The 27934-nt window shown below is 32.2% G+C and overlaps 1 protein-coding gene across 2 annotated transcripts; it reads right to left on the bottom strand.

Annotated features, from left to right (window-relative positions):
- Positions 1-27535, bottom strand: LOC114332105 (elongin-B). Of its 2 annotated transcripts, XM_028281829.2 has the most exons (4): positions 27372-27535; positions 27144-27237; positions 22595-22739; positions 1-620 (listed from the first exon to the last, which is right to left on the bottom strand). In XM_028281829.2, exons 1-4 carry the CDS (start codon positions 27372-27374, stop codon positions 509-511), a joined length of 354 nt encoding a protein of 117 aa, XP_028137630.1. In that variant the 5' UTR covers positions 27375-27535; the 3' UTR covers positions 1-508. The 2 variants fall into 2 exon arrangements, with proteins under 2 accessions (XP_028137630.1, XP_050500663.1); XM_050644706.1 differs by lacking the exons at positions 27144-27237; positions 27372-27535 and adding an exon at positions 26272-26399.
- Positions 27536-27934: the final 399 nt, after the last annotated feature.

The raw sequence follows: 27934 nt of genomic DNA, 5'->3' as shown, positions 1-27934 counted from the left end.
TAATTATTTTGAGCAGTGTATTGTTAAATAAAAGTAAATGGTTGGCAGTTAAAACATGTGTAACTAGTTTGAAAGACTGGCAACAGAGACTTATATCACAAATGGATGATTTTATTTAAATAAATGACACATTGTTTGTCAAACCATCAGCAAGATTAAAATTTCAGATGCATCTACATATTACAATTATCAATAATATTTTTTAAATGGTACAAATCAATATTTTACAAAAAAAAAACAATAATCCTCGCCATCATATATCACTAACCAAAAAAATTGTACAAAATAACACACACATATCTTCTTACCTGAAGGGCACTTGAAAAAATTACATTTTGAAAACTAGTCTTCAAAAGTGAATGACTTCAAAAGCACTAAAAAATAATAATCTCTAGTTTAAAAAGTTTAACGATCCAACAGTGGATAAGACGGAAAGAAAATTAAATATTGATCATTCGATGTGTGAAAAGAAAACAAAGTAAAAAAAATGAGGTTATATACAAATAGTTCAAGACGATTGTTCCTGGCCGTTGTTTTCTTGTGATTTCATAACGTCTGGTAGATCTGGAGGGGCTGAATATGGTATTAAATCGAGTGGTTCAAAATCGCCTTTAACATCTCTGTAATATACAAAAAAATATATCTAATTAGTAGGTACACTGCATATTATACAGGGTGTAACAAAAATACAGGTCATAAATTAAAGTACATATTTTGGGACAAAAATAGTTCGAATGAACCTAACTTACCTTAGTACAAATATGCACATAAAAAAAGTTACAGCCCTTTGAAGTTACAAAATGAAAATCGATTTTCTCGAATATATCGAAAACTATTAGATTTTTAATTGAAAATAGACATGTGGCATTCTTATGGCAGGAACATCTTAAAGAAAAATTATAGTGAAATTAGTGCACCCCCTAAAAATTTTATGGGATTTTGTTCCCTTAAACCCCCCAAGCTTTTGTGTACGTGCTAATTAAATTATTATTGTGGTACATTAGTTAAATTCAATATTTTCAAAACTTTTTTGTCTTAGTATTTTTTCAATAAGGCAGTTTTTATCGAGATGTGGCTTCTTTTTTAATAAGTTTATATACAAAATTTATGGGGGTTTTGTACCTTTAAACCCCTCAAATATTTGTGTACGTTCCAATGAAACTATTACTGCGGTACCATTATTTAAACACAGTGTTTTTAAAACTTTTTTGCCTCTTTGTATTTTTCCGATAAGGCACCTATTATCGAGATGTGGCTTCTTTTTTAATATGGTTCAAAATATACCTAAAAATGTAAACCATAAATAAATGTTCATATTATTTCAAAGTCTCCATAATCGTACTTAACCATATACAAATATGTGGTGGATTTGACAAATATTCAACATATCTCGATAAAAACTAATTTTTCGAAAAAGTACTAAGAGGCAAAAAAGTTTTCAAAACATTGTGTTTAACTAATGGTACTACAATAATAATTAAATTGGAACGTACACAAAAGTTTAGGGGGGTTTAAAGGAACAAAACCCCCATAAAATTTTTAAGGGGTGTCCAAATTTCACTATAATTTTTTCTTTAGATACTACTGCCGTAAGAATGGCACATGTCCATTTTCAATAAAAAATCTCTAATAGTTTTCGATATATTGAAAAAAATCGATTTTCATTTTGTAACTTCAAAGAGCTGTAACATTTTTTATGTGCATATTTGTACTAAGGTGTTAGGTTCAATCGAACTATTTTTGGTCCCAGAATGTGATTAAATTTATGACCTGTAAGTTACACCCTGTATACCGGGTGGTGAATTGGAAAACGGGTCATAGGAAACTCAATGTAAAATTTTAAACTGTTGAATTCCTGCTTCCCTAATTATTTTACTTCAAAAGACACGAGAAACTATTTGTAGAGGATTGAAATTTGTATTGAAAACAACTGTTAAAATTGTTCCACGAATTAAACGTATTCCAAAATTTTGTAAAAATGTAATTCATTTTTCAGTCTCGCGCCAAAGTTAGGCCACACACAGTGCAATCATGTGTGACGGTTGCGTTCAGTCACAATGAAGTTATTATATTATAGTTATTAAGGTACCAAAGGTATTATAAGGATAATAACGCTTGAGGTCAATGGTCCGAGGTATATACGTTGACCGAAAGCGTTATTATAATACCCGTGGTGCCTTCAACGTTTAAAGACCGACTAAATTATTCTTTATATACGAAAAATTTGAATGAATTTTGAATTAATTAGTTTTCAAATAAGTACATTTACCAGTAACAGCAGTAACGTAATTGTGGTAACCATAGTTGTACTTAGGTTGATATTTGTCAAATTGACAGTATCTAAGTCGTTATTTAAATTTAATAGGCCCTAGGACGTTATTTTTCAATAACACGCCCTTGGACGTTATATCGTACTTAAGGTACTAGTACACTTTAGAAGACAAAAAATAAGCATTTTTTCAAGATTTTTTTTCTCAGAACTTTTATTAAAAATGAACATAAAACTTTTTACATATTATTATATAACTCTCACATAATACAAAAAATATATCTTTCTTCATTTATGCACGTACACTAATATTGTAGAGGACGCCAAAGTCGAGGCCTCGGAAAAAAGTAGTTCCGATGGCGGACAGTTAATCTCGGGATTGGGATCTCTGAAACAAAAAACCCGACGGCTTTTGAAAATGGAAGGTTTCTTACGTCACAATTTACCACCATTAGTGAAAAAATCCGCAAAAAAAAGATTTTACGGAAATTTGAAAAATTTTTGTGAAAAAATCGCCCGTTTTTCTTCAGAGTTTCATGGTTAAAAAATATTTAGTTTTTATTTTTTGGTCAAATTGTGGTACATTGTCACGTAAGAAACCTTTATTTATCAAATGCAGTACAATTTTTTTGTTTCAGATATCCCAATCCTGAGATTAACTGTCTGCCATTATTTTTCGAGGCCCCGACTTTTGCGCCCTCTACAATATTAGTGTACGTGCATAAATGAAAAAAGATATATTTTTTGTACTCTCTAAGAGTAAGGTATTAATATGTAAAAAGTTTTATGTTCATTTTTAATAAACGTTTTGAGAAAAAAAATTCTTGAAAAAAATGATTATTTTTGGACTTCTAAAGTGTAGTAGTATCTTAAGGCTATGGGTACATAATTCGCAAATATTTTACGTGTATCCCTACTTTTTCTGTCTTTACACGGCAAATTACGTGTAGTAAAATTCACACTGGTGTGGATATGTAAACATTACTAGAATTCATTCTACTTGAAAATGTCATAATTAATTTAAAGAGATGGCTTTTGAATGTTCTTGGATAACTGTTATTTTTATAATTGCAAATTATTAATTCAGTTAATAAATGTGATAATTTTTTCACTAACTATGTTTTCAGCGATTGTAATAATTTATTTGTACAACAAAAACTAATAATCAATCGAGAAAAGAGGAAAAGTGTTAAAGTGATTTTTTAATAATATGTTGTTATTTTGGAACGCTTACAATTTTGAACATCTCTAACAACAAAATACTTGGATCACAGGATAAATCTGATGTATTCTCTGCTTGGATCTTCCACAAATAATACACAATAAATAACTTTTTATTAAGTTCACGTCTTAAATCAATTATTTATCAAATACACTATATATCAATAATATTTAATCAATTTCTCAAAATATTCCCGATGCAATGTCAAATATTTAAAATTGTCACTGATTGTCAGTGTCTGACTGACAATATATGCTGACAATATTATATTCGGTTGAGTGCGTTGTAAGACAAAGACAGATTTGGAAAATATTACCACGGCATTGTGTTCATTTTTTTCAAATCCTGAAAAAACCAATAAATATTTTTGAAAAATTTAAACGCAGAATGAAAGACTAAATTATTACCGAGGGCCGAAAGTCCCTTAGAATAAATAAAAAGTTTATTTTGAATGAGATATTTGAAATTAAAAATCACACTAAATTTTCTCTTAGTTTTTTCACCCCTGTAACTTATTAAAATAAACATTGTAGAAGTTCTCAGGGACTTTCGGCCCTCGCTAATAACGTAATCTTTCAGTCTGCGTTTAAATTTTTCAAAAATACTTATTAGTTTTCTCAGGATTTGAAAAAAATGAATCCCCATTTGAATAGCATTGCAGCCGAAAATACGTACCGATCCTCTTAACAGACTTCGAAATAATGTCATTATTTGTCAAATAATAGACCAGTCGGACATTAACCATATTTTAAATTGTTATTATTTTTATTTTATCATTTATTGTTTAAAAAACAACAGAGTTAATAAGATACCCTCAGTTGAAGAGAAAGTATTAATAATAATAGTATATTATTCAACGAGCATGTAATGATGGCTATTACTCACGATGATGAAGTTTGCGACACGAGCCGTAGGCGAGTGTCGTAATTCATCAGAGTGAGTAATAGCCATTACATGCAAGTAGAATACTATACTTTTTCTACGACTTTGTTTATTTTAATTAGTAAAAAAATATAATTATCAACTACTCGAGATTAAAATTATAATTTACAAAAATAAATTTTGTTTACCAATAGTACACGGCTGAATACCTAATTGGTTGCTTACTATTAATTAGCAATGCTGTCTTTATATGTACCTATTGTAAAAGACACAACAAGAAATAAATGGTCAATTCAAGTTATATTCATTTCCGAAAAATTACGAGTATAAATTTGTACCTCCTGTCACTGTAATAAACAGGAAATGGCTATTGTCGGTGGACGTATTTAAAAAGTTATAATGCACATTTATATTTAACTATATATAATATAAGAATATTACTATATAAATAATATATTATACTTAAAATATATATCAGAAGATAACTTTAAAAAATAAACACAATATAAGTTTTAAATTCCAATAAACACAGCAAATAAGCTAACGTCACTGTCATTGAGAACATAGAAAAAAGTGTTGTGTGATTTGGTAGAATGCGATCTTACTCTTTAAAAAACATGTCACGTATTTCAGCGCCATCTCAGCACCTGTAAATGGAAGGATATTACAAATCTGGCCTCCACATAAGTGGTCTGTAGCTTCGACATGATAGGTGTGAAATTTTAAACGTTCTTGTTGTTGATTGGATAGGAAGGGTGCCATAATCTAGCCTCCATGCTAGGTACATAGCCTCCATACGGTACTTCCAATATTTAATATTTTATTCAAGTGGACAATAAAGTTAAAACAAAAACAACTTTTGTTTCTTACTTATTTATTTATAAAATGTGACATTTTACATAGAAATATGAGTATATAATTTGGATTAAATAAATGTTTACTTGTTGAACTTTTCCACCGTCTGCACACAACAGCTGAACGGAGCCATTAGACCTAACAACAAAACGCGAAATAAAGTGTGTATTTTAAAACTGTTGGATAAACAGTACCTACAATCAGAAAATCTCTACCTTACAATCTGAAAAACTTACCTTTAAAAAGGTACTCGATTACCAAATATCAAAAAACACGACTGAATATCAGCTTTTTATGGTGACACAAACACATCACATAACCGACCTTATAAAATAACTGAACGACAACGAACACGAACACTGAACACAGATTCACAGATAGCGCAGGATTTGTCAAAAGTCATGTTCCACCAATCACAATGCCGACATCAGCGCCTCTGACAAAATGGAAGGAAAATAAATACAATTACATGTTATTTATTAGAGTGCGCGGGGCATGCTTGAGAATGGTAAACGTCAAAATTCATAATAGTAAACAAAGTATAAAACTAAAAAATATACGGACGCATTGTTACAGTTAAAAATCCTTTAAAAAATTGTTGAAGTTAATTATTGATATAAATAATTACAATAATTATTTTGTTAAATAAACAAGTAATTTTATTGTAAGTAATTTTATTTGCAGTTTATATAAGACTAATATTAAAAGTGATATTCGCCACTTGAACCTAACTTCAGCCCGTGAGTAACTTCAGCCCGTGAGTAATGAACTATTACTCACGGGTAAAGTAATAGGTGTTATTATCTATTTAAAAATAGCGAATAATGAGCACATTACTAAACGGTCGTAGAAAAAGATGTTTTATTCAAACAATAGTGTACGCACTGTCAAGTTAGTCACGTGTGGCCTAACTTTTACACACATACCTACTGTGGCAAATTACATTTTTCAACATTTTGGAATGTTTTTAAATCGTAGAACAGTTTTAACTTTTGTTTTTAATACAGATTTAAATCCTCTACAAATATTTTCCTGTGACTTTTGATGTAAAATAATTAGGGAAGCAGGAATTCAACAGTTTAAAATTTTACATTGAGTTTCCTATGGCCCGTTTTAGGATTCACCACCCGGTATAAATTATTTTTTACAAACTAAACAATGATTCCCTACTGCTGACATGAGGCACAAAAGAAGACTACCACGGAAGGAAACGATCGTGAAACCCTGTCAGTTGACTTGCCGGAATGATAAGTGTCTTTAAGTCTCGTGTACAGTATTGGTGTACACTAGGTATAGCCCTGTCAAAACCAAGACTTCATACTTTGTATATGTACCTTAGTACCACCTGCTCTGAGTTTTCACTTTAGTTATAATGAGTTTCAAGTACATCATTTCACATCTTAGTAGTATTCAAGAACCTTCTGCTTCTGCTTCTACTTTTTCCAATTTTCCAAGATTATTTTTGTTGTATTACATGTAGTCCATTTTTGACCTGTTAATCTTCTTAAGGGGCTATCCTAGTGTAAAAGTATGAAATTTATATACTTTTTGGGAATTCATATATATGTTACAGTTCAAGTTGATTCTCAGTTAGAGTTGACTCCAACTAGTTGCAGTCAATTCCAACTGAAACGAGCAGTAAAAGTTGATTTTAAAAATTTAAATCAACTTTTACTAGTTGGAGTTGACTCTTCCTGGATCGATTCAGTAAATGTTGATTATACGAGAATCTCAAGTGCATTTTTGATGAGTGTGCGTTTCTTTGTTTTGACCGTTTCAACTACTTATTAGTATAGTCTGTAACGTCGCCCCCGTTAGGTAAATTATTCTGATTCGATTTTTTGCACAAACTTACTCAAAGAAATACATCCGTATAACAATCCTTATAACAAATACACAGGGTGTCACGCGGTACTGCGGTCGAAAAATTGTTTAACCAATTTTTGTTAACCAAATTCACAAAAATAATTTTTATCTACTCTATCTCATATTATGTAAAGCAGCGGTTCTCAATCTGTGGTACATGTACCACCGGTGGTACATATCATTATTTGCGGTGGTACACAAAACACACAAAAACTTAAAATAGTAGTACATAGTAAGTCTTGATTATACAATCTAAAAATATAAAAATATAATAAAAGAAACTTTAGATGGTACATGACTCAAAAAGATTGAGAACCGCTGGTAAAGGTTTTATTGTGTTAAAATTGTAAATATAGATAGCAGTACATGAAGGGTTTAAAGTGTGTCTGAAGTAACAATCTATTTTATATGAATATAATTGCGAAACACTACAGAATTTTACTTTTTGACATAAATTTTATTAATAATAAAATAAATTTTGTTCAATCTTTTTAATAATTAAAGTAAATAAATTTTAATTTCACTCAAATAAATAATCGATTGCTGCCATTGACCACTTACATTCAATCTCGGTTAATTTGATTAATAATCGCGGCAGGTAAAGTAACATTCTTCTTTCAATACAACAAAGTGTTACTTTACTGCCGAAAATGAGGGCAAATGAGTACAATAATGAATGATTTTAGTGAAGTCAGAAACTAAAAAAAATCAAAGATTAAAGTTAGCTACCTCTATTTTATAAGATCCTGAAGAAATTTTTGTCATTATTTCAGTAATAAGATATTATTTTTAATTATCAACAATGAGCGCTAAGCGTGTATTGAGACGGCCGTCAATGTGAGTGCGAGTGAGATTCACCATTGGATGGCCAGAATGGTGCATCTCTTTAGCACTCACCATTGACGGCCGCCTAATACGCACTTAGCGCTCATTGTTAATAATTATAGATAAAGCTTAGTAATAAAATAGTGACAAAAAATTTCTGCTGGATCTTGTAGAAGGGGCTATAAACTTTGATTTGGCCACTTTCTGACTTTCATAATAATGGATTTTAACTGAGTTATTAAGCCTTGAAAATGGCTATTTTCGCATTTTTCAAATTTTAAATCGCGTATAACTCGACAACAATCAATTTTAGAGAAAAATCACAAAATACCTTTTTTTGCTCAGAATAACCCAAATAAACTAAAAAATTACTCGAAGTGAAAAAATTATTTTTGTGAATTTGTCTAAAAAAATTGTTTAAACAATTTATCGATCAAGGTACTGCCTGGCACCCAGTAGATTTGTTATAAGGACCTCTTTTTTAGTAAGTTTGTGCAAAAAATTCGAATCGGAGTAATTTACCTAACGGGGGCGACGATACAGCCTAGAATAATTTGAACATATTCAGTAACATTTAATTTCTAGAATCGGCTGTTTATGTGAATCAGAATCAACTTTTACTAAATGGCATTGGGAAGAGTATACTTTTCCTAGTTGGAGTCTACTTTTACTAGTAAATGTTGAATATAAATCTTCATTTTATATTTATAATCAGCTTCTACTGAAACCAGCCGTTAGAGTTGACTCCAACTAGTTGGAGTCAACTCCAACTGGATAATCAACTTGAACTGTAACATATATATTTGGTAATTTCTAAAATAAAATTTACTGTACCAATTGTTTTGAAAGTTTGCATGAGCATTTATTATAAAAAGACGTATATGTGAAACAATTTTCATAAAAAAATATTGAAAATTAAACGATTTAAGCGCCATCTACTAGCACCCTGAAAATAAAAACATAGCTCCACTGCTGCAGTAATTGAGACTAATATAGATCCTGAAACATAAAATTTCAAAGTTATTATTGGAACATAAGTTATTTCCTATACAGTAAGTAAAAATATAAGTAAAAATATTAAAATTTGGAAAAATGACGAAGTGTTTAAAATTTTTTTTAAAATCAGCTAAAATATTTTTAGTTTCAAAAACCGCCAAATTAACATTTTTTATCCGATCAAAAAACCCCTAGTTGATGGTATAGAAAATAACTTATATTTCAATAATCACTTTGAAATTTTATGTTTCAGGATCTACATATATTAGTCCCAATCACTGCAGCAGTAGAGCTATGTTTTTATTTTCACGGTGCCAGTAGATGGCACATAAATCGTTTAATTTTCAATATTTTTTGTGAAAATTGTTTTACATGTACTTCTTCTTATAATAAATGCTTATACAAATTTTCAAAACAATGGTACCTACAGTACTTTTTATTTTAGAAATTCCCAAAAAATTATATGAATTTCGTACTTTTGCACTAGGATAGCTCTTTAAGTCTTCAACCTAAGTTGGATTTCGCTATGACTTAGGCACCTGAGAGGCTCTATTCGCTGTCCAAGTGCTTATGCAGAGGTGCAGGGATGTCAAGTATGAAGTGTATATTTGTAGAGTAAAACATGATAACATATTATAAGGTAGAAGTGGGCTTAGATGAAAAACACTTTACGAGTCATAATTTATATTTATATTACAACCAAACTGCCAACTTAAAGTGGATGATCATTTGACAGAGGCAGTCTCCATAGGTGAAGGACAGACAACAATGCATTCTGTCCCCTGTGTTATTTAATGTGTATGCTGTATGCTGAACATATATTATTTTCGACTGAGCACTGGGAAATCTACAGAACTACAGGAAAATTAGTCAACAGAGTGTGCACACAACATTATATATTAGTCCAGGAACCGAAGCATTTCACCTCGCAATTTTTACAGAATGGATCGATTTGCTTGAAAATTTGAGAATAAGTAGTGGATAGTTCAAGGATCAAAATCTATGATGCCGAAAGGCGCTTTTACCATGGGGTCGGTTGCCACCCCATCTTAGGGGTGGAAATTTTTTATTATATTTTGACTGCAAAAGTTGATAAAAACGTTCATTCTAAGCAAAAAATGTTCTATACATTGTTTTGATAAAATTAATACTTTTCGATTTATTCGCTATCGAAAGTGTTAGTTTTATATAGAAAAAATCAGTGTTTTTCGATATATACTCATTTACCATTTACTCAATTTTTGCCGTAGAAAAAATTTTTTCAAACCAAGTTCTTGGGAATTAAATAACCTACAATTTCATATAAAAACATTTTTTCGTATATCTGATGCTAATCTTTCTATTTTGAAGAAAATAGCATTTTTTACCAAACTACAAAAAGTCGTTATTCGCTTTTAACTCTAGTTTTTTAAAAACTAATCATTCTAAGCCAGTCAAACTTTTAAAATCTATTAATAATACATAAAAAAAAGAAGAATTAATAAGGCGAATGACTAAAAGCAAAGCTAAGCTTACATTATTATGCTTCCAATTGGATTTCTTTTTTTTTTTTTTTTTTTTTTTGAAAAAAATATATTGATTTTTTAACTGTAACCTTTTTAATTTTTATCTTAGAAAGTTTGTTAAAAAATAATTTTGTAGGTTTTTACAAGATCTGTAAGACTATTAATACCAAATCCTTTTTAAATCCTCAGTCACAAAAAGTGGTGACTTTGAAAGGGTTGATAAAGGTGATTTTTGCATGTTATTACAAGTTTTAATTGTCAATAACTCACTCAATTTTTACCGTAGAGAAAATTTTTGCAAACAAGTTCTTGGGAATTAAATTAGCTACAATTTTATATTTAAATATTTTTTTGTATCTCTGATGATAATCTTTCTATTCTGAAGAAAAGGGAATTTTTTACCAAACTTCAAAAATTCGATATTTGCTTTTACTCCATTTTTTTAAAAACTAATCATTCTAAGCCAGTTAAACTTCTAGAACCTATTAATAATACATAAGTAAAGAAGACGAAATAAGGTCAATGACTAATTTTAATCGGGGTGGTGATTAGGGGTTTGCTTTCAATCACTTTTTCGCTGAAAAATATAGGGTCTGACATTCTTTTCATTATAGGCCACCTAATTTTTGAGCTAAAGAGTTTTTTTATTTCTGAAGATAGATATTTTTAAATACTTCAAATTAGTTTAAACAAGTGATCCTCGAAAAATGCATAGTTTTCCCGTCTTTTGACTTTGAAACTACAATATTTAGCATTTGCCGAAGAAGACCTAACATATAATAAAGTATAGCTCGATTACTATTGGTCTTAAAGAAAATTTAAAAAATCGGTTTTGTTGATTTTTTCAAAAGGTACATTTTTGTTAAGCAAAGTTGTTTTGATAAAACAAAAACTTTTTGAGTTATTTGCAGAAAACTGATTAAAAACATTAATTTTTTTAATATAAAACTAACACTTTCGATAGCGAATAAATAGAAAACTATTAATTTTATCAAAAAAATGTATAGAACACTTTTTGCTTAGAATGAATGTGTTTATAATACCAACTTTTGCGGTCAAAACATAATAAAAAATTTTCACCCCCGACATGGGGTGGCAACCACCCCCATGGTAAAAGCGCCTTTTGGCATCATATAGATTTTGATCTTTGGACTATCCACTACTTATTCTCAAATTTTCAAGCAAATCGATCCATTCTGTAAAAATTGCGAGGTTTTGTCCTATTTTAAGCTTCATTACTTGGATTATATGCCAATGACACAACAGTTAAAAACGCAAAGAAAGTTAAAAAAAAATCATTTTCATAGGCAAAAATCTAGGACTGATAGGTAAAAAGTAGGGATGAGATAAACCAGCATTGTTTGTAAGTTAAAATTGAGGCTGAAATGAAGATTAGTCAGACCATTTTAAGGGGAACCTAATAATTCAATAGTTCAAAAATATGAAAAAACTTCAAATATAGAAGTTTCTGTATTTCTGGATCTAATCAATGAAAAAATTAATATTTTTATTATATTTTAATTGATTTTCATAGGGTATTTGAGGGTATAATAAAACTTTATAATTTAATACAGTTGGAAAAATTAAAGAATAGCCCTGAACGATCATTTCAATCACATATTGTTAAGATAATTAATAATATATCTCTCTCGTTTGTTATTTATAGAAAAAAAAACATCAAATAAAAAATATGTGATTGTATGTGTGTACAATAAATATATTATACACGGCTCACTAAAATAATTAGTTACGCCCCTGTACTACTGATTACTTAAAATTCAAGTAGTATTTATGTAACCTTTCTGGAAACTCCAGGTTATTGTTGAGACTCGCATTTGAACCCCTCGCCGGAGCAGATCGTCAAAAGCTTCCTAACGAGAATCATCTCTAATCTATCGACGCTCCCGCTATTCGTAAAAAGGCCGCATTTTACCGGCTTTTTTTGCTATCGTTTTATACCGCTCAGATAATTCAATCTGCTCAGTATTATCGACGATGATTTATTTAGCGTATTAGTGAGTGCCTTACAAATGAACCAAATGGATTATGGAATTCAATCAGAGCTCTGATGTGACACGTCATCAAGGAATAAAACTGTAAGTACTCTACATGTATGTGAACATAACTTATTAGTCGTGATACTGTATGCATTTTGAACCATATACCTCTCGTAGCAAATATTCTTTGTGCCATTTATGCAGATAATACTTTAAATTACATATGAAAAATCGTTATCTACTCTTAACCAGCTTACCTATGGGAATATACTCTATAACCGTACAATAAGTATAGGTTACTATTGTTAAGGATACTTTACGTATTGCCTAAACATTTCTGTTCCATCGAGCCGTATCATATTAATTATTTATTAATTAAATCCTCAAGGTCCTTCGTATTTGCATATTTTGATAATCTCTATTCTGAGAATAACGGTTTTTCATTTATAGTGTCTTTCTGTTGCATTTGGAAATTTCCAAGCCACGCCGCCCCGGCACAAAAATAAAATATTCCTCTCTTTCTGCACTCAAATTCTCAGTATTTAACCCAGCACGTCTCTACAATAGCTGGTAGGTTGTTAAGCCCGGTCTACACGTGCAATTTCAGAAACTACTTGCTTTGTTCAAATAAAGGAGTCGTTTTGTTTGTATGAAAAAATATTTGCATATATTACATTATTTTATTTTCGTAAATATATTTTTCTGTTTATAGTATACAAAAAGTGTACTCATTTCTTGGCTGATAGTACGGGTGTTATAATTTTAACATTGTTTGTTCAACCTTTTGATTTAAATTAAATTTATAATTTTGAATCCGATTAAGCCTGGTTCACAGGTTACAAAAATTATTAAAAATAATTTTGTTTTCTTGCATAAATTGTAAGTTTTTGCTACATTTAGCTTCGCTTAAGCTCATTTTACACTTCTAGAAAACTATAGAAAATAAATAATTGTTTTTTCCTTCAATTTAATTAATTTAAATACTTGTTAAGGGTGTCTCACACTTGCTGAAAAATACCCATTTTGGAAAATTGCATATATTTTGAAATTTTATAGTTTTGCATTTCATATACTAATCTGCGCTCATACAGGGTGATACTATTAAGCCAATCTCACACTATTAAACGTGTAATATATAATATATTGTACATATTCTCTCATTTTCGCATCGATTTATAGGTTTAGACATTTGCAAATAATCTATCTAATCTCACATTCTCGCAACATGGCTGACCGATCAAAATATAACCGACAGAGGCTCACCGCAAAACTTGATATAACCAAGTTGGCTGATTCGGTTCCCACAACTCTTAATTCTCTAAACAAATATAAAATTCGTGAAATAATTTCACAACTCAAACATTCTTACGGACTTTTCCGCGATGCTCAAAATGTGCTGGAGACGATCCCCGAGGAACCTACCCCCTCTACTGATTCCTCTGTGGTTTTTGATAAATATTTGGATACAATTTCTCTATTGGAAGAAAGGTTAGAGGTCATTGAAAGTTCTAATGTGACTGCTACCCCCTCCCTCCAATTTGACCCTAATTCTTCTCTAACCTCACAGTCTATGGCTAGGCAACGAACAGTAAACCTCCCTCGTATTCAGTTAAAACCATTTAGTGGCTTAGTTACTGAATACAATTCATTCATTGAGACCTTTGATACAATAATAGGATCTGATACTACATTAAGTGATCTGGAAAAACTCATTTACCTCAAAAGTTTTCTAACTTCCGAGCCTTTGACGCTTCTCGAGCATATCCCACTCACAGGTGACAATTACAAAATAGCCCGGGATAACCTGACACAAAGGTACGCCAACTCTAAATCGCTTATCAAAACTCTCATCTCTCAAATTCTTGATGCGCCTCCTATTTCTGGAAACGCAAATCACTCACAATTAAGAAATTTTCATACGGTCATGTCAAATAATTTCAAGGCCCTATTGAACTTGAATAGGCCCCCTTCAGATCTCTTGCATTTACTTCTCATACATATCGCTACTCAGAAACTCGACGCACCTACCATTAGGGCTCTTGAGTTCCAATCCGGTGGTAGCCAAGCTACCCCTGATTTTGTCCATTTTCTAGGGGAAATCGAGACACGCGTTGTTCATCTTGAGAATATTCAATCTCAATCAAAACCAAAATCGACTACTACTTCCAGACACTCTTTACACCTAGCCTCAGACACTTCTACCAGTAACCTTTCGCCTCGCTTAGGTCCTAAGAAATGTTCCTATTGCAACGACTCTCACTCGATCTACTCTTGTCCTCAGTTCAAGCAGTTGAATTCTAAAGAACGTTTTAGTTTTGTCAAACAAAATAAATTTTGTATTAATTGTCTTGGGTCTCACATGCTCGATCAGTGTAAATCCAAATTCTCTTGCATAGTTTGTAAATCTCGTCATCACACGTTGCTCCATTTCGACAAAACGGGTCATAGTAACCCTTCCGCGGCTGTTGGCCAACACAACTCAAATAATCATAATAAAACCGCTATCTCAAATAACTCCCATACACAGGGTAATTCACAACAGGGGCCCTCACATGTTAGAGCTCCTGAAACGGAAGTTAATCTTCAAAATTCGACTCCACATTCAATGGCTCTATCTGCAGCCTCGCTTGATAATCATTTGGTGTTATTAAGCACACTCCAGGTCTATCTTGTCGCTCCTAGCGGCAAGAGGGTCTTCGCAAAGGCACTTTTAGACTCGGCCTCACAGGTTTCATTTATTAGTGCTGACCTCGTAAAGGAACTGTCACTCACCACTAGAGATGGAAAATTACGGATCAATGGAATTAACTCCACCTCATCCTCGTCTCAATCTATTGTAGATACAACAATTTTCGCTGTCGCTAACGACGTTCCTTTTGACATCTCGTGCTCTGTACTCCCAAAGATAACAAATCCGCTTCCTCAAATTTCTATTTCGGCGAGCAAACTAAACATACCCTCAGAGATACCATTAGGTGATCCGATGTTCCATGTAACATCCCCAATTGGTATCCTGCTCGGTGCAGACCTGTATAACGATATCATTCAACCTGAAATAATTCGTTTGGGAAAAGGTCTTCCCGTTCTTCAACGCACTCTACTCGGGTACACGATATCAGGGTCAGTTCCAGACTTTGCTCTTAAGTCGAAAAATACTAAAAAGGCTTTGGAATTTTATTCAAACTCTCTCGTTACTTGTTGTTCTCATAACACTCCTTCCGCCGTAAATGAGCCGGTAGTGTCCAACGAGGAACTATCCGATCATTTACAAAAATTCTGGGAGCTGGAAGAAGCCGCTCCTCAGAACACCGATCTCATTAATGATCACCCCGCTGAAATTAATTTTGTAAAACATGTTAATGTTCTCCCCAATGGACGATATGAGTCCACACTCAATCTCAAACTCCCTATCGAAGATATAGACATGGGAAATTCGTTTCTCTCGGCAAAAAGACGTTTTCTCAGTCTCGAGAAACGTTTTCAACTCAACCCTGATTTATTGGAAAAATATCAGGACATTATATCGGAATATCTCAATAACGGACAAATAATTCAAGTGCCGTTAAAAATGCTAAATGACTCAGGTAAACCTAATTACTTTCTCCCTCACTTTCCCGTTTTCAAATCCAACTCTACTACTTCCACTCGTATAGTTTTCGATCCAAACAATAAATCGTCTACGGGAATCTCCCTCAGTGACGTCATAGACAAAGGTTATGTCGTCCAACATGAACTTTTTGACATTCTCGCTAAGTTTCGTCAGTTTAAATTCGCACTAGTAGGCGACATCAAGGCTATGTTCCTACAAATCGCCATTTGTCCCACTGAAACATTTCTGTTAAATTTTCTCTTTAGGGACAATATTCAGCAGCCTTTACGGTGCTATCAATTTCAAAGATTACCCTTCGGGCTCCCAAGTAGCCCATTTATCGCTCAAAGAGTTATCAAGCACATCGCTGACAACAACAAACATACCCACGAACTTGCTACTAGTGTTCTGCAAGAATCTATCTATATGGATGACCTGATCAGCGGTGCTGACAGTCTTCATGAATTAAGTTGTCTTTTCGAACAATTAACTTCTTTGCTAGAAACCCATGGTTTCCTCCTCCACAAGTGGAACTGCAGTTCTTCAGAATTTCTGTCTCAACACAATTTAAATCCCGTCTCTGAAGTCAGTCTTAACTTCACGGGATCTGATAAAGTCTTAGGCATATTCTGGGATTCAGAACGCGACCACTTTTCGTTTAAAACTCCTATCTTCAAATTGGCTAATGTTGTTACTAAACGTACTATTCTCTCCTACATTGCTACTTTGTATGACCCGCTAGGATGGTTATCCCCTGTCCTTGTGAACGCTAAGCTCTTGATACAGGAAATATGGTCCCAGAAATTGGACTGGGATCAACCCATTGACTCACCCATCATTATGAAAAATTGGCAAAACCTCTTATCGACATTCAAAACTATAGAAGAGGTCAAGGTACCTCGATGCTTACTTTTACAAAAGAAAGTTGTTGATGTTCAATTAATTATTTTCACCGACGCATCGGAAAAAATATACAGCACTTGTGTGTATCTCAAAGCGACATACTCAGACTTTTCTGTATCGTCGCGGCTTATCGCTTCTAAAAACAAAATTTCTCCGCTAAAAAATAAACTCACCATCCCCAAATTGGAACTTTGTGGAATAGTGTTGGGAGTCACTCTGGCTCATAGACTTTTTCACATCTTCAAGAAAAATTTGAGTATATCTTCATCTCATCTCTTTGCTGACTCTACAATTGCCTTGTCTTGGATACTTTCTAAAAAACACATTTGGAACATTTTTGTACAAAACAGAATTCAAAAGGTCAATTCCTTGTTGGAAACTTTTCCTTGTGATTTCCATTTCGTCAGAAGTCACGAAAACATCGCTGACCCCGCTTCCAGAGGGATAAATGTCTTTGATAATCCCCAGACCACCGAAGACTGGTTATGCGGACCTAGCTTTATTAGAGACAATCCCATCGATTTTTCTCTTCATCAAATTCCTCATTTTCAGGATGATCTTCCTGAATTAAGGAAGTTAGTTGTCTCAAACATAGCAACAAATCACGAACTCAACGACACCTTTGAAAATCTATTCGCTAAATCTTCTTCTTTTCGTAAAATTCAAAGAATTGTCGCTTATCTTTTTAGATTCATCAGTAATATTAAAAAGAAAATAAATAACTCTCCACGAGATACGGATATATTGACGCCACCCGAAATGGAGATCGCTGATCACGCGATCATCAGGTATATCCAAAGTATCTACTTTAAAAAAGAGATTCTTGAATTGAAAAATGCTAAACTCGTGACCAATAAAGCCATTCGTAAACTCAACCCCTTCCTACAACATAATGATGGGCTGATTCGTGTGGGAGGACGTCTCCGACACGCCCCCATATCGTATAATCAAAAACACCCCATTCTACTTCCTTCTAAATGTCGAGTTGTAGAACTAATCTTGACTCAAGCTCATCATAAGTTATTACATTCAGGCGCGCAAACAGTACTTTCGTATGTCAAAATGAAGTACTGGCCAATTGACGGATTAAGACAGATTAAACGCTTAATTCGTAAGTGTGTAAACTGTTTCCGATTCATGACACCCAATTCTGTTCAACAGATGGCAGATATGCATCCCGATCGTGTACTCCCCACTAGACCCTTCCAAGTCGTCTCAGTGGACTATGGGGGGTTCTTCTTAATTAAGTCCTCACATTTGAGGAAGGCACCGCTTTACAAAGCATACGTAGCCTATTTCATTTGCATGAGCACTAAATGTGTTCATATCGAACTCGTCACAGGATTAAGCGCAGAAGCCTATATTCTTACTCTGAAAAGGTTTATTGCCAGAAGATCCACGCCCAGTATTATTTGGAGCGACAATGCCACAAATTTCCATGGGGCAAAAAATGAAATGCGCGAATTCTATGATTTTTTCTTAAATCAAAATAATTCGGAACAGATTAAGGAATTCTGTACTCAAAACTCCATAACTTTCAAGATGGGTGTTCCCCGCAACCCCCATCAATTCGGCCTCCATGAGGTAGGAATAAAGAGTGTGAAGTATCACCTCTATCGAATTATAGGAAATTCCCACTTCACCTTTGAAGTGTTTAACACAGTATTATGCCAAATCGAGGCTATTCTAAATTCGAGACCCATCACTAGGATGTCGTCTGACGCCAATGACTTCGCTTTCCTATCTCCAGCTCACTTCCTAGTTCAAAGAAGTTTAACCGCGCCCCCTGAACCAAGTGTTTCAGAGATACCTGAAAATAGGTTGAATCTTTTTCAGCGTATTAGTAAAATTCAACAGCAATTTTGGAAATTGTGGAAAAAAGACTATCTTTGCCTCCTGCAGCAAAGAAATAAATGGACCGACCCTACTGACCCTGTCAAGATCGGGGATTTGGTTCTGTTGAAGGAGGATGGTACTCCTCCACTCTTATGGCCAACTGCCAGGGTAATAGATGTATTGCCTGGTAAGGATGGTCTAGTTCGTACTGTCAAGATTCACACTACTCACGGTGATTTTCTTCGTGGTATTACGAAAATCGCTGTGATTCCCCTGGAAGATTAAAATCTATCCCTAGGGGGAAAACTTATCGTTTCCTCCATTTTATCGTTGTTACCCCTTGTGTATATAAACTCTAATTTCTTCAAACATTTCTTATCGTTGTGCACATCTTTGCCAATCCCCTCTCTTCGAGGTGATATAGGCCATCTCTCTCGCCTGTCGCCCCCGGCAATATGTACAATAAATATATTATACACGGCTCACTAAAATAATTAGTTACGCCCCTGTACTACTGATTACTTAAAATTCAAGTAGTATTTATGTAACCTTTCTGGAAACTCCAGGTTATTGTTGAGACTCGCATTTGAACCCCTCGCCGGAGCAGATCGTCAAAAGCTTCCTAACGAGAATCATCTCTAATCTATCGACGCTCCCGCTATTCGTAAAAAGGCCGCATTTTACCGGCTTTTTTTGCTATCGTTTTATACCGCTCAGATAATTCAATCTGCTCAGTATTATCGACGATGATTTATTTAGCGTATTAGTGAGTGCCTTACAAATGAACCAAATGGATTATGGAATTCAATCAGAGCTCTGATGTGACACGTCATCAAGGAATAAAACTGTAAGTACTCTACATGTATGTGAACATAACTTATTAGTCGTGATACTGTATGCATTTTGAACCATATACCTCTCGTAGCAAATATTCTTTGTGCCATTTATGCAGATAATACTTTAAATTACATATGAAAAATCGTTATCTACTCTTAACCAGCTTACCTATGGGAATATACTCTATAACCGTACAATAAGTATAGGTTACTATTGTTAAGGATACTTTACGTATTGCCTAAACAATGTGATTGATATGATCGTTCATGGGTATTCTTTCATTTTTTCGACTGTAACTTACTTTAAATTTTAAAGTATCAAAACCAATTAATTTTCCTATTATAAATAATTTAAGCTGAGATTTAAACAAATAATTCCTATTTTTAATCTAATCCTCCCGGAATAACTTTCTATTTCAAAAATGAATAACCATTTTCATCAAAAATGAATAACCATTTTCAATTTCGTTGCAAAACCAAACTAGAGCCGCATCATATTCTAGTTCAATCAGAGAGTGCAGCAAGCACCTCTACCGGTTTCGAAACTTATTAGTCTCTCATCAGGAGGCACATATGCTGCTCTCTCTGGCCCAACCAGGACAAACCCTGGCGTGCAGTTATGGATTGCAACGAACGAAATGGCAGGGATGCCCTACTTAGTCTTTAACTTTCTATTTCTTTCAAATTTGTGTAAAAATTATCAGATTTTCAAATGTGTAAAAATGTTTTATCTATGAGTAACAGTTTAAAGGTTATTCTAATTGTTTATATGTTAAAAGTAACAGTAACTTTACAAAAGGACGAAAACGAAGAATATGGATTGATGATGTGGAAGAAGACCTACAGATTCTAGGAGTCAGAAGATGGAGGGAAGTTGTCGGCAATCGACAGGAGTAACAACTTTTTTGCGAGCAGGCCCAGATCCACAACGAATTGTCAAGCCACTTATGATGATGAACTTTGCAAAACAATTTTTGATTATAAAATTGATTTTTTTTTGGTGTTAGTGTATGATATAGCGTTCTGAATTTTAAACAGTTAAAAAACAATAAATACATGTTACAGAAAAGGGAGTGCTTTTTATTTGGTAGTCCATAAAATTTTAGGATTTACATGTCAAGTCAAGTCATTTATTCATGTTAATATACAAAGTACTGACATACGTCAAAAAATAGTGTACAACTTTGGTTCACAGATATAAAATACAAATATAAAAACACAAGGCATAATATGAAATAATACATACATCAATTAAGACAAACACTTTCTGGGTTCCTAAGAATGAACAAAGTACAACTCAACAATTCACAACCCAGTTCCAAACATTAGAGTTAAAATTTAAAAATTCATCACTGCTGTAAAATGCCTGACTTATGAGAAAATTTTTTAGTTGTTTTCTAAATTTTAAAATTGGCAATTCAGTAATTTCAGTATTCAACTTGTTGTAGAATGTTACACCATAAGAGTTTGGTCCGTCTCTACTTCTTTGGAGCCTGGTGTAGGGCAATATTAAGGCAAGCTTATTTCTGGTTTCATATCGGTGTACATCCTCATGTCTTTGATGACAATCTATATTTTGTTTCACATGAACAAGAATCTCTAGAATAAATAGCAAAGGCAGAATTAGTATGTGCAGTGCAACAAATGCTTGCCGACATTCTTTCTGATAGGACAGGCCAGTAATTATCCTTACTATTCTTCTCTGAATACGAAAGACATCTTTGGCTCCAGCACTGTGACCCCATGCCAAAATTGCATAGCTGATGTGTGAATGACACAGTGCAAAATAGGCCTGTTGTAAAGTGAACAGACATACACACTCAAAAAGTCTTCTAATCAGAAAAGTTGCAGTTCCTAACTTAGCAACAAGGGACCGTGTATGAGCTTTCCAACATAGTCCTGCATCCAAGTAAACCCCCAAAAATTTTATTTGTTTGTCTGCATCTCCGGATGGAAGCTGTCTTGTTGAAAAAATCAAAGACTGGGTTTTATTGATGTTTAGAAGCAACATATTTGTTCATAGAACATATTGTTCTGCCTTATCTTGTGCTTGTTTTGATGCCTCTATTGCTGCATTACAATCCCAATCCTTGCAGGTAATAGTAGTATCATCAGCAAAAAGAGTAAATGAACTGGTAAGGTCTGTCTGTGAAAGATCATTAATATAAATTAGAATAAAAGTGGTCTCAATATTGACCCTTGAGGTAATCCGATATTTATAGCTCTCTCTGCCGACCTCACTCTAAGCAGTGATTTATAAGTGTAGTTAATGGACCAGCAATGAGATGTTTCGCTCCTTTTATTATGTTAACCGAGAATCCGAAGTAGTCTCTACTTTTCTTGTTCACCATATTTGTTAAAATGTCTCTGATTTCAATGAGAGAAACATTTTGGATTACATGGTTAATAAGATGGTGTTAGTTTTATCCCATTTAACAAAGACTTAAAAGAGTCCTATAAATTAATTTAGTTCCCAAGTTATTTTATAATACATAATTAGTATCCAAATGAAACCAATATGAAGAATAATTGCTGACTGTTAAGTTTCCGAAGGTACCGAAGGACAAAGAAGAGACGGTAGACTATTAATATTGATATTTTAACATTGATGATTAGTTAACCCTTAGTCTCCCACCACATTTAGATTTTTTTTTTGACAGTTACTTACCAATGGCACTTTTAAGTCCACTTTATTTTTTAAGTCATACCTTTTTAAAATACCCTAAACACATCGTTTTTTTTTCCAATGATCCTTTAGAGTACCTACATATTTTATCATATTGTGTATTTAAAATAAAATCATTTGAATTACATTTGAAGTATTAAACATCAGCTGATAATAGATGCTATTTAAGAGAACATTCTCAAATTAGATCTACTTCAATAAGTGGAATATAAAGGTATCAGAATTTGGTGGTACTCAAAAGTACAGTGGGAAGACTAAGGGTTAAGTTGACCTTCATAGGGATAAATGCAAAATAAATGTAAATAAATAAAACAAAGAAGAGCTTACTTTATAGCAAGTCCAACTGTAGCAGGGCTCTGGGCTTTGGCAGTTGTAGAAGTGAGACCGTAATCTGATAATAGCATTGAGTCTTCCATAATTGTATTGTCTTTATTAAATAGTTGCTGGTTTTGTGGAGGAACCTTCAATATACCTAAAACACACAAAATATAATACAATTGGCAAAGAAATTAAAAACATTCCAAATTTATTGTAATCACTGTACACACCACCAAATTAATATGGAATTACCACGTATTTCAAACCAACATTTATTTCTTTTGAAAAATCTTTATATTGTTGTGAAGAATAAAGGTTTTTAATGAAAATAAACAAAGCAATAAAGCAATCAGATAACACAGCTTGGTTGTTATATATTATTTACTTTAGTTGTAAATTGAATGAAAATAAATAAACTAACTTTTATATTAAAATCCAAATAAACAAATTTATATTTGATACTAAAATCCAAATAAACAAATAACAAATGGCAATTAACTAAATAACTACAGTTACAAAGTTAGATCATAAAGGATGGACCTAGTTCTAAACAGACCCCAAACTTAAAAATATACAGTTTGAACTCAAACCATCACCTAGACATTAATGTATACTTCATGATTTATCAAAGAAATGAATAATTTGTAGACAGATGAGAGCTCAATGCTTAAAATTACACATAATGTAAACATATAGCAACAAATTATGTAATAGAGACCGAAATGACCCCGTTCAGTCCTTTGAAGGTTAAAACAAATAGTATCAATTTAGTCCAGAGAAATAAGATTTTTCTCGTGACACATACCCCTCCAGGCCGAAACCAAATTTTTTGAGTAGTATGGACATCTATATTAATAACCTATATGTTTCCTGCAGCCGATTTTGATGATATACATAGTTATAAACAAATGAAGATCAAAAAACGGTAAATTTTCGCTTTTTTCGTCTATTACTAAAAAGCGAAGCATTCTAAACAAATTTGAGAATAAGAAACTGATAAATCATACAAAAAACTTCAATATGGTGTTCGCTCAATATGTCTATCCTTATTTGTTGCTTACAAAATTGCAAAATAAGCAAAATAAATTTTGATATTTTATAAATGTTCATAACCTATGTAAAAATTAAGTTAAACCTTCTTATTACAAGGAATGCTGAGACTTCTTGTGCTTAAATTATATCTTAAATTTCAAAGCAATTGGTCAAATAGTTTAAAAGTTATTTAATTTGTTTATCCCAATTTCATTTTTTTTTTGCAACACTATAAGTCAGAAAATTATGAGGTTACAGTAATACTTCGGACAGTTTATGAAAGAAGAACATTTATTCTATTGACATAATTAAAAAAAATGACAAAAAGTAATTTTAAACAGTGTAAAATTATTTTGCAAAAACATGTCGATTTTTTGCTCACTTATAAACAATTAGAATAACTTTTTAACCGTTACCCATAGAAAAATTATTTTTTCATATCTAGAAAGACTGAATTTTTATACACATTGAGAAAGAAAAACAATTGTCCTAGGAGAATTAGGGACGAAGTTAGCCCCCTCCCCCTTTTTAATTCACATGTTCTTGCAAAATAATTATGCAATATTTAGAATAATTTTTTGTAATTTTTTTTAATTAAATTAATAGTGTAAAACTTCTTCTTGCATAAACTATCGAAAGTATTACTCTAACTTCATCATTTTCTGACTTATAGTGTTGCAAAAAAATTAATTTGGAATAAACAAATTAAATAACTTTTAAACTATTTTACCAATTGCTTTGAAATTTAGGGTATGATCTAAGCACCAGAATTCTCAGCATTCCGTGTAATAAGAAGGTTCTAAGTTAATTTTTCGCTGTGTCTAGGTACACGCTAACGTGTACGCAAATAAAAAAGTTAGGTACACGCGAAACGTCATCAAGTCAGTGACGTCACTATTTAGCGTGCACTGTTACTGGTTTTTTGCGTACACGCTAACTTGAGTGTCAGTCAGAGTGAGGTTCAATTTGTCTAATCGCGTTGTGTTTGTGTTTACATTTTAATATTGATTAGTAAAGAGATTTCTTATTTTAATTTGTTTGTTTTTTTTTATTTTATTTTAGTGTTTGTTTTTAAATTAATTATGGAGTGTGGCCATTATTTAGTTCTTTTAATGAGTTTAACAGTATTTTAAAACAGTATGAAAAAGATAAGAGACAAAAATTCGTGATTAAGGGTAGCGGAAGTATTAAGATAAAATATACACGGCGATTGATTAGTATGATAAAGCTAAGTAGATCCGCTATAGTTATAGATAGCAATAAAAGTTAGTAACAAAAATTGTAGCAAACTTTGAGCTTCATATTACAAAATTAATTAGAATGTTACAGGGCGTTTGATAACATAATGGCAGACCAAACTTATGTTTTTTTTAAATGGAACACCCTATATTTTATTTTATGTTCGAAATCTTCTTAATTTCCCCATCACGAAAATATAAAGGTTTATTATGTTATACAGGGTATTTACAAAGTTTTAACCAATTTTCTATGAAAATCGTAACAAGTTCAACTCCCTGTATAAATAGAAATAAACACAACAGCATTGGTTTATAAACTGTTATAATTAACTTACGTATAAAAATTATTTTAACAGTATTTTGTACATACATGCCATGTCAACTGAATATTTATTTTGATAACCTAAATATAAATATTAATATATAATATATGATTATAATAATATATAATAGTACTTATATTATACTTTTATACAATATAGGTACACATTGATTTATTACAATTAAGTTTGAAATATCTGAATAGTTCTGCTTCCCTTCCCTTAATAACCAATATTTTTCTATCAGACAAACACTAAACTTATCAAAATAGCGTGTACCAAAGTATACAGTCACTGCGCACGCTAAATAATGACGTCACTAGCTTGATGAAGTTTAATTCGCGTGTACCTAACTTTCTTATTTGCGTACACGTTAGCGTGTACCTAGACACAGCGTTAATTTTTACATAAGTGATGAATATTTATAAAAACTCAAAATTTATGATTTATTTTGCAATTTTCTAAGCAATCAATAAGGATAGGCATATTCAGCGAACGCCATATTGAAGTTTTTTATACGATTTATGAGTTTCTTACTCTCAAATGTATTTAAAATGCTTAACTTTCTGGTAATAGACAAAAAAGCGAAAATTTACCGTTTTTTTATCTTCATTTTTTTATAACTATGTATATCATCAAAATCGGCTGCAGGAAACATATAGGTTATTATTATAGATGTCCATACTAGTCAAAAAATTTGGTTTCGGCCTGAAGGGGGTTGTGTCACCAACAGGATATTTTTTTCCTTATTTCTCTGAACTAATTTATTATCTTAAGACTTTATTGTTTTCTTTAATGTGCTGATGACTAGATTGCTTTAAAATAAATTTTGTTTGACTTCTTATCTAGTTTATTTTAATTTGCTTGAAATAATAAGAAATATCAGATGATTCCATATAAGTTGGGTGTGTGTATTATTGATATCTATTTTATATCTTTTTTATATAAAGTCACACATTTAGACTAAAGTAAAACAGTTAATAATTCTGTATATCATCGTCGAATGATGTGATAAGACAGTTATAACATCTATAGTTAAAAGCTGAAGCACATAGATCATAACATTGTCCACTTCTGAAATTTGATAGTTTTTTACCTTCAATAATTTTTTTAAGTTCTAAAACCATGGTCGTATCATTAGCATCAGAGAAAATCGTTAGCTTTTTTCTTCTTATCATCAAGAAGACAGGGGTCTAGACAGACCCCAACTAAAAAATAGACAGTTTGAATTCAAACCAGCTCCTAGACCAGTGGTGGGCCTCAAACCAGCTCCTAGACCAGTGGTGGCCAAACTTTTTTAATGGGGGGCCACAAAATTTAAGAAACTCCAGGGGAGGGCCAGAATTATAGAAAAAATGCATTTTGTGTTAAAGTGGGCCATATACTATATATGTCAATGGACCCTCGGCGGGCTGGGTTAAGTACTTTTGCAGGCCGGAGTTGGCCCGCAGGCCATACTTTGCTCATCACTATCCTTGACATTAATGTTTACTTCATAATTTATCAAAGAAATGAATAATTGGAGATAGATAAAAGGTCAATGCTTAAACTTACACATACGTAAAGATATGGCAACAAAATATGTAATAGGGTCCGAAAAGACCCCATTCAGTCCTATGAAGGTTAAAACAAATAATAGTTTCAATTTAGTATCTTAGACTTTGTCTTCTTTAATTTTTATGTACTGACGATTAACTTGCTTTAAAATAAATATTGTTTGACTTCTTATCTTGTTCTTTTTTTAATTCCCTTGAAATAATAAGAAATATCAGATGATTCCATATAAGTTTGGTGTGTGTATTATTGATATCTAGAAACATTTTTTATATAAAGCCGCACATTTAGACAGTTTAAAATTCTGCACATCATCGTTGAATGATGCGATAAGACAGTTAGAACATCTATATTTAAAAGCTCAAGCACATAGATCATAACATTGTCCATTTCTGAAATTTGATAGTTGTTTACCTTCAATAATTTTTTTGAGTTCTAAAACCGTGGTCGTATCCTTAGCATCGGTGAAAATCGTTAGCTTTTTTCTTCTTATCATCAAGAAGACATCCTAAAAATGATAAAACAAAAACTGAAATCATCCTGAGCTGGTGGTTTTTCGGTTTTAGGTTAAGGATTACAAGAGGGGTACAATTTGAAACGCAACTATTTCAAGTGTACGTGAATGTGGCTAAAATTACTTACCATTTTGTGGAGTTGGTTTTTGTATTTATTTTGGGACAAAATATGTTTTGTTTATTGCAGTCATTAATTTATTTAACCTAAACAAGTCAACGAGATGATGGGATATAAATGCGCGGCACAGGATGACAGAATTTATTAGGACCGGCCACAGAACATGACAGTTGTCATTAGACCTAACGAATTTTAATAAAAAAAAATTTATTCCTTGAAGAATTTCTAAAGAATCTCTTCTAATAAATTAAGAAAAATGAAACAAATATAAAACCGATCAAAAGTGTGTTATATCTAATACATTTAAATAATATTTATGTCTAAAACTTCACAGAACAGATGTCACGAATCACTGTCTAATAGTTATAGTTATTCTTCACAAGATGGCACGTGATGACAGAATTCATTAGACATTACAAATTTTATTAAAAATACATTTTATTTCTACAAAAATTTCCAAATTATTTCTTCTACTGAAATTTAGAAAAATAAAAGAAATATAATAATGGTTCAAGAACAGTTTATATCTAATACAATTTAATAATATTAATTTCTAACAACCTCACAGATCA

The sequence above is a fragment of the Diabrotica virgifera genome, chromosome 2 (assembly GCF_917563875.1).
Source record: "Diabrotica virgifera virgifera chromosome 2, PGI_DIABVI_V3a".
NCBI lineage: Eukaryota > Metazoa > Arthropoda > Insecta > Coleoptera > Chrysomelidae > Diabrotica > Diabrotica virgifera.
The sequence above is the reverse complement of the archived record's forward strand: the minus strand, read 5'-3'. Positions and strand labels throughout refer to the sequence as shown.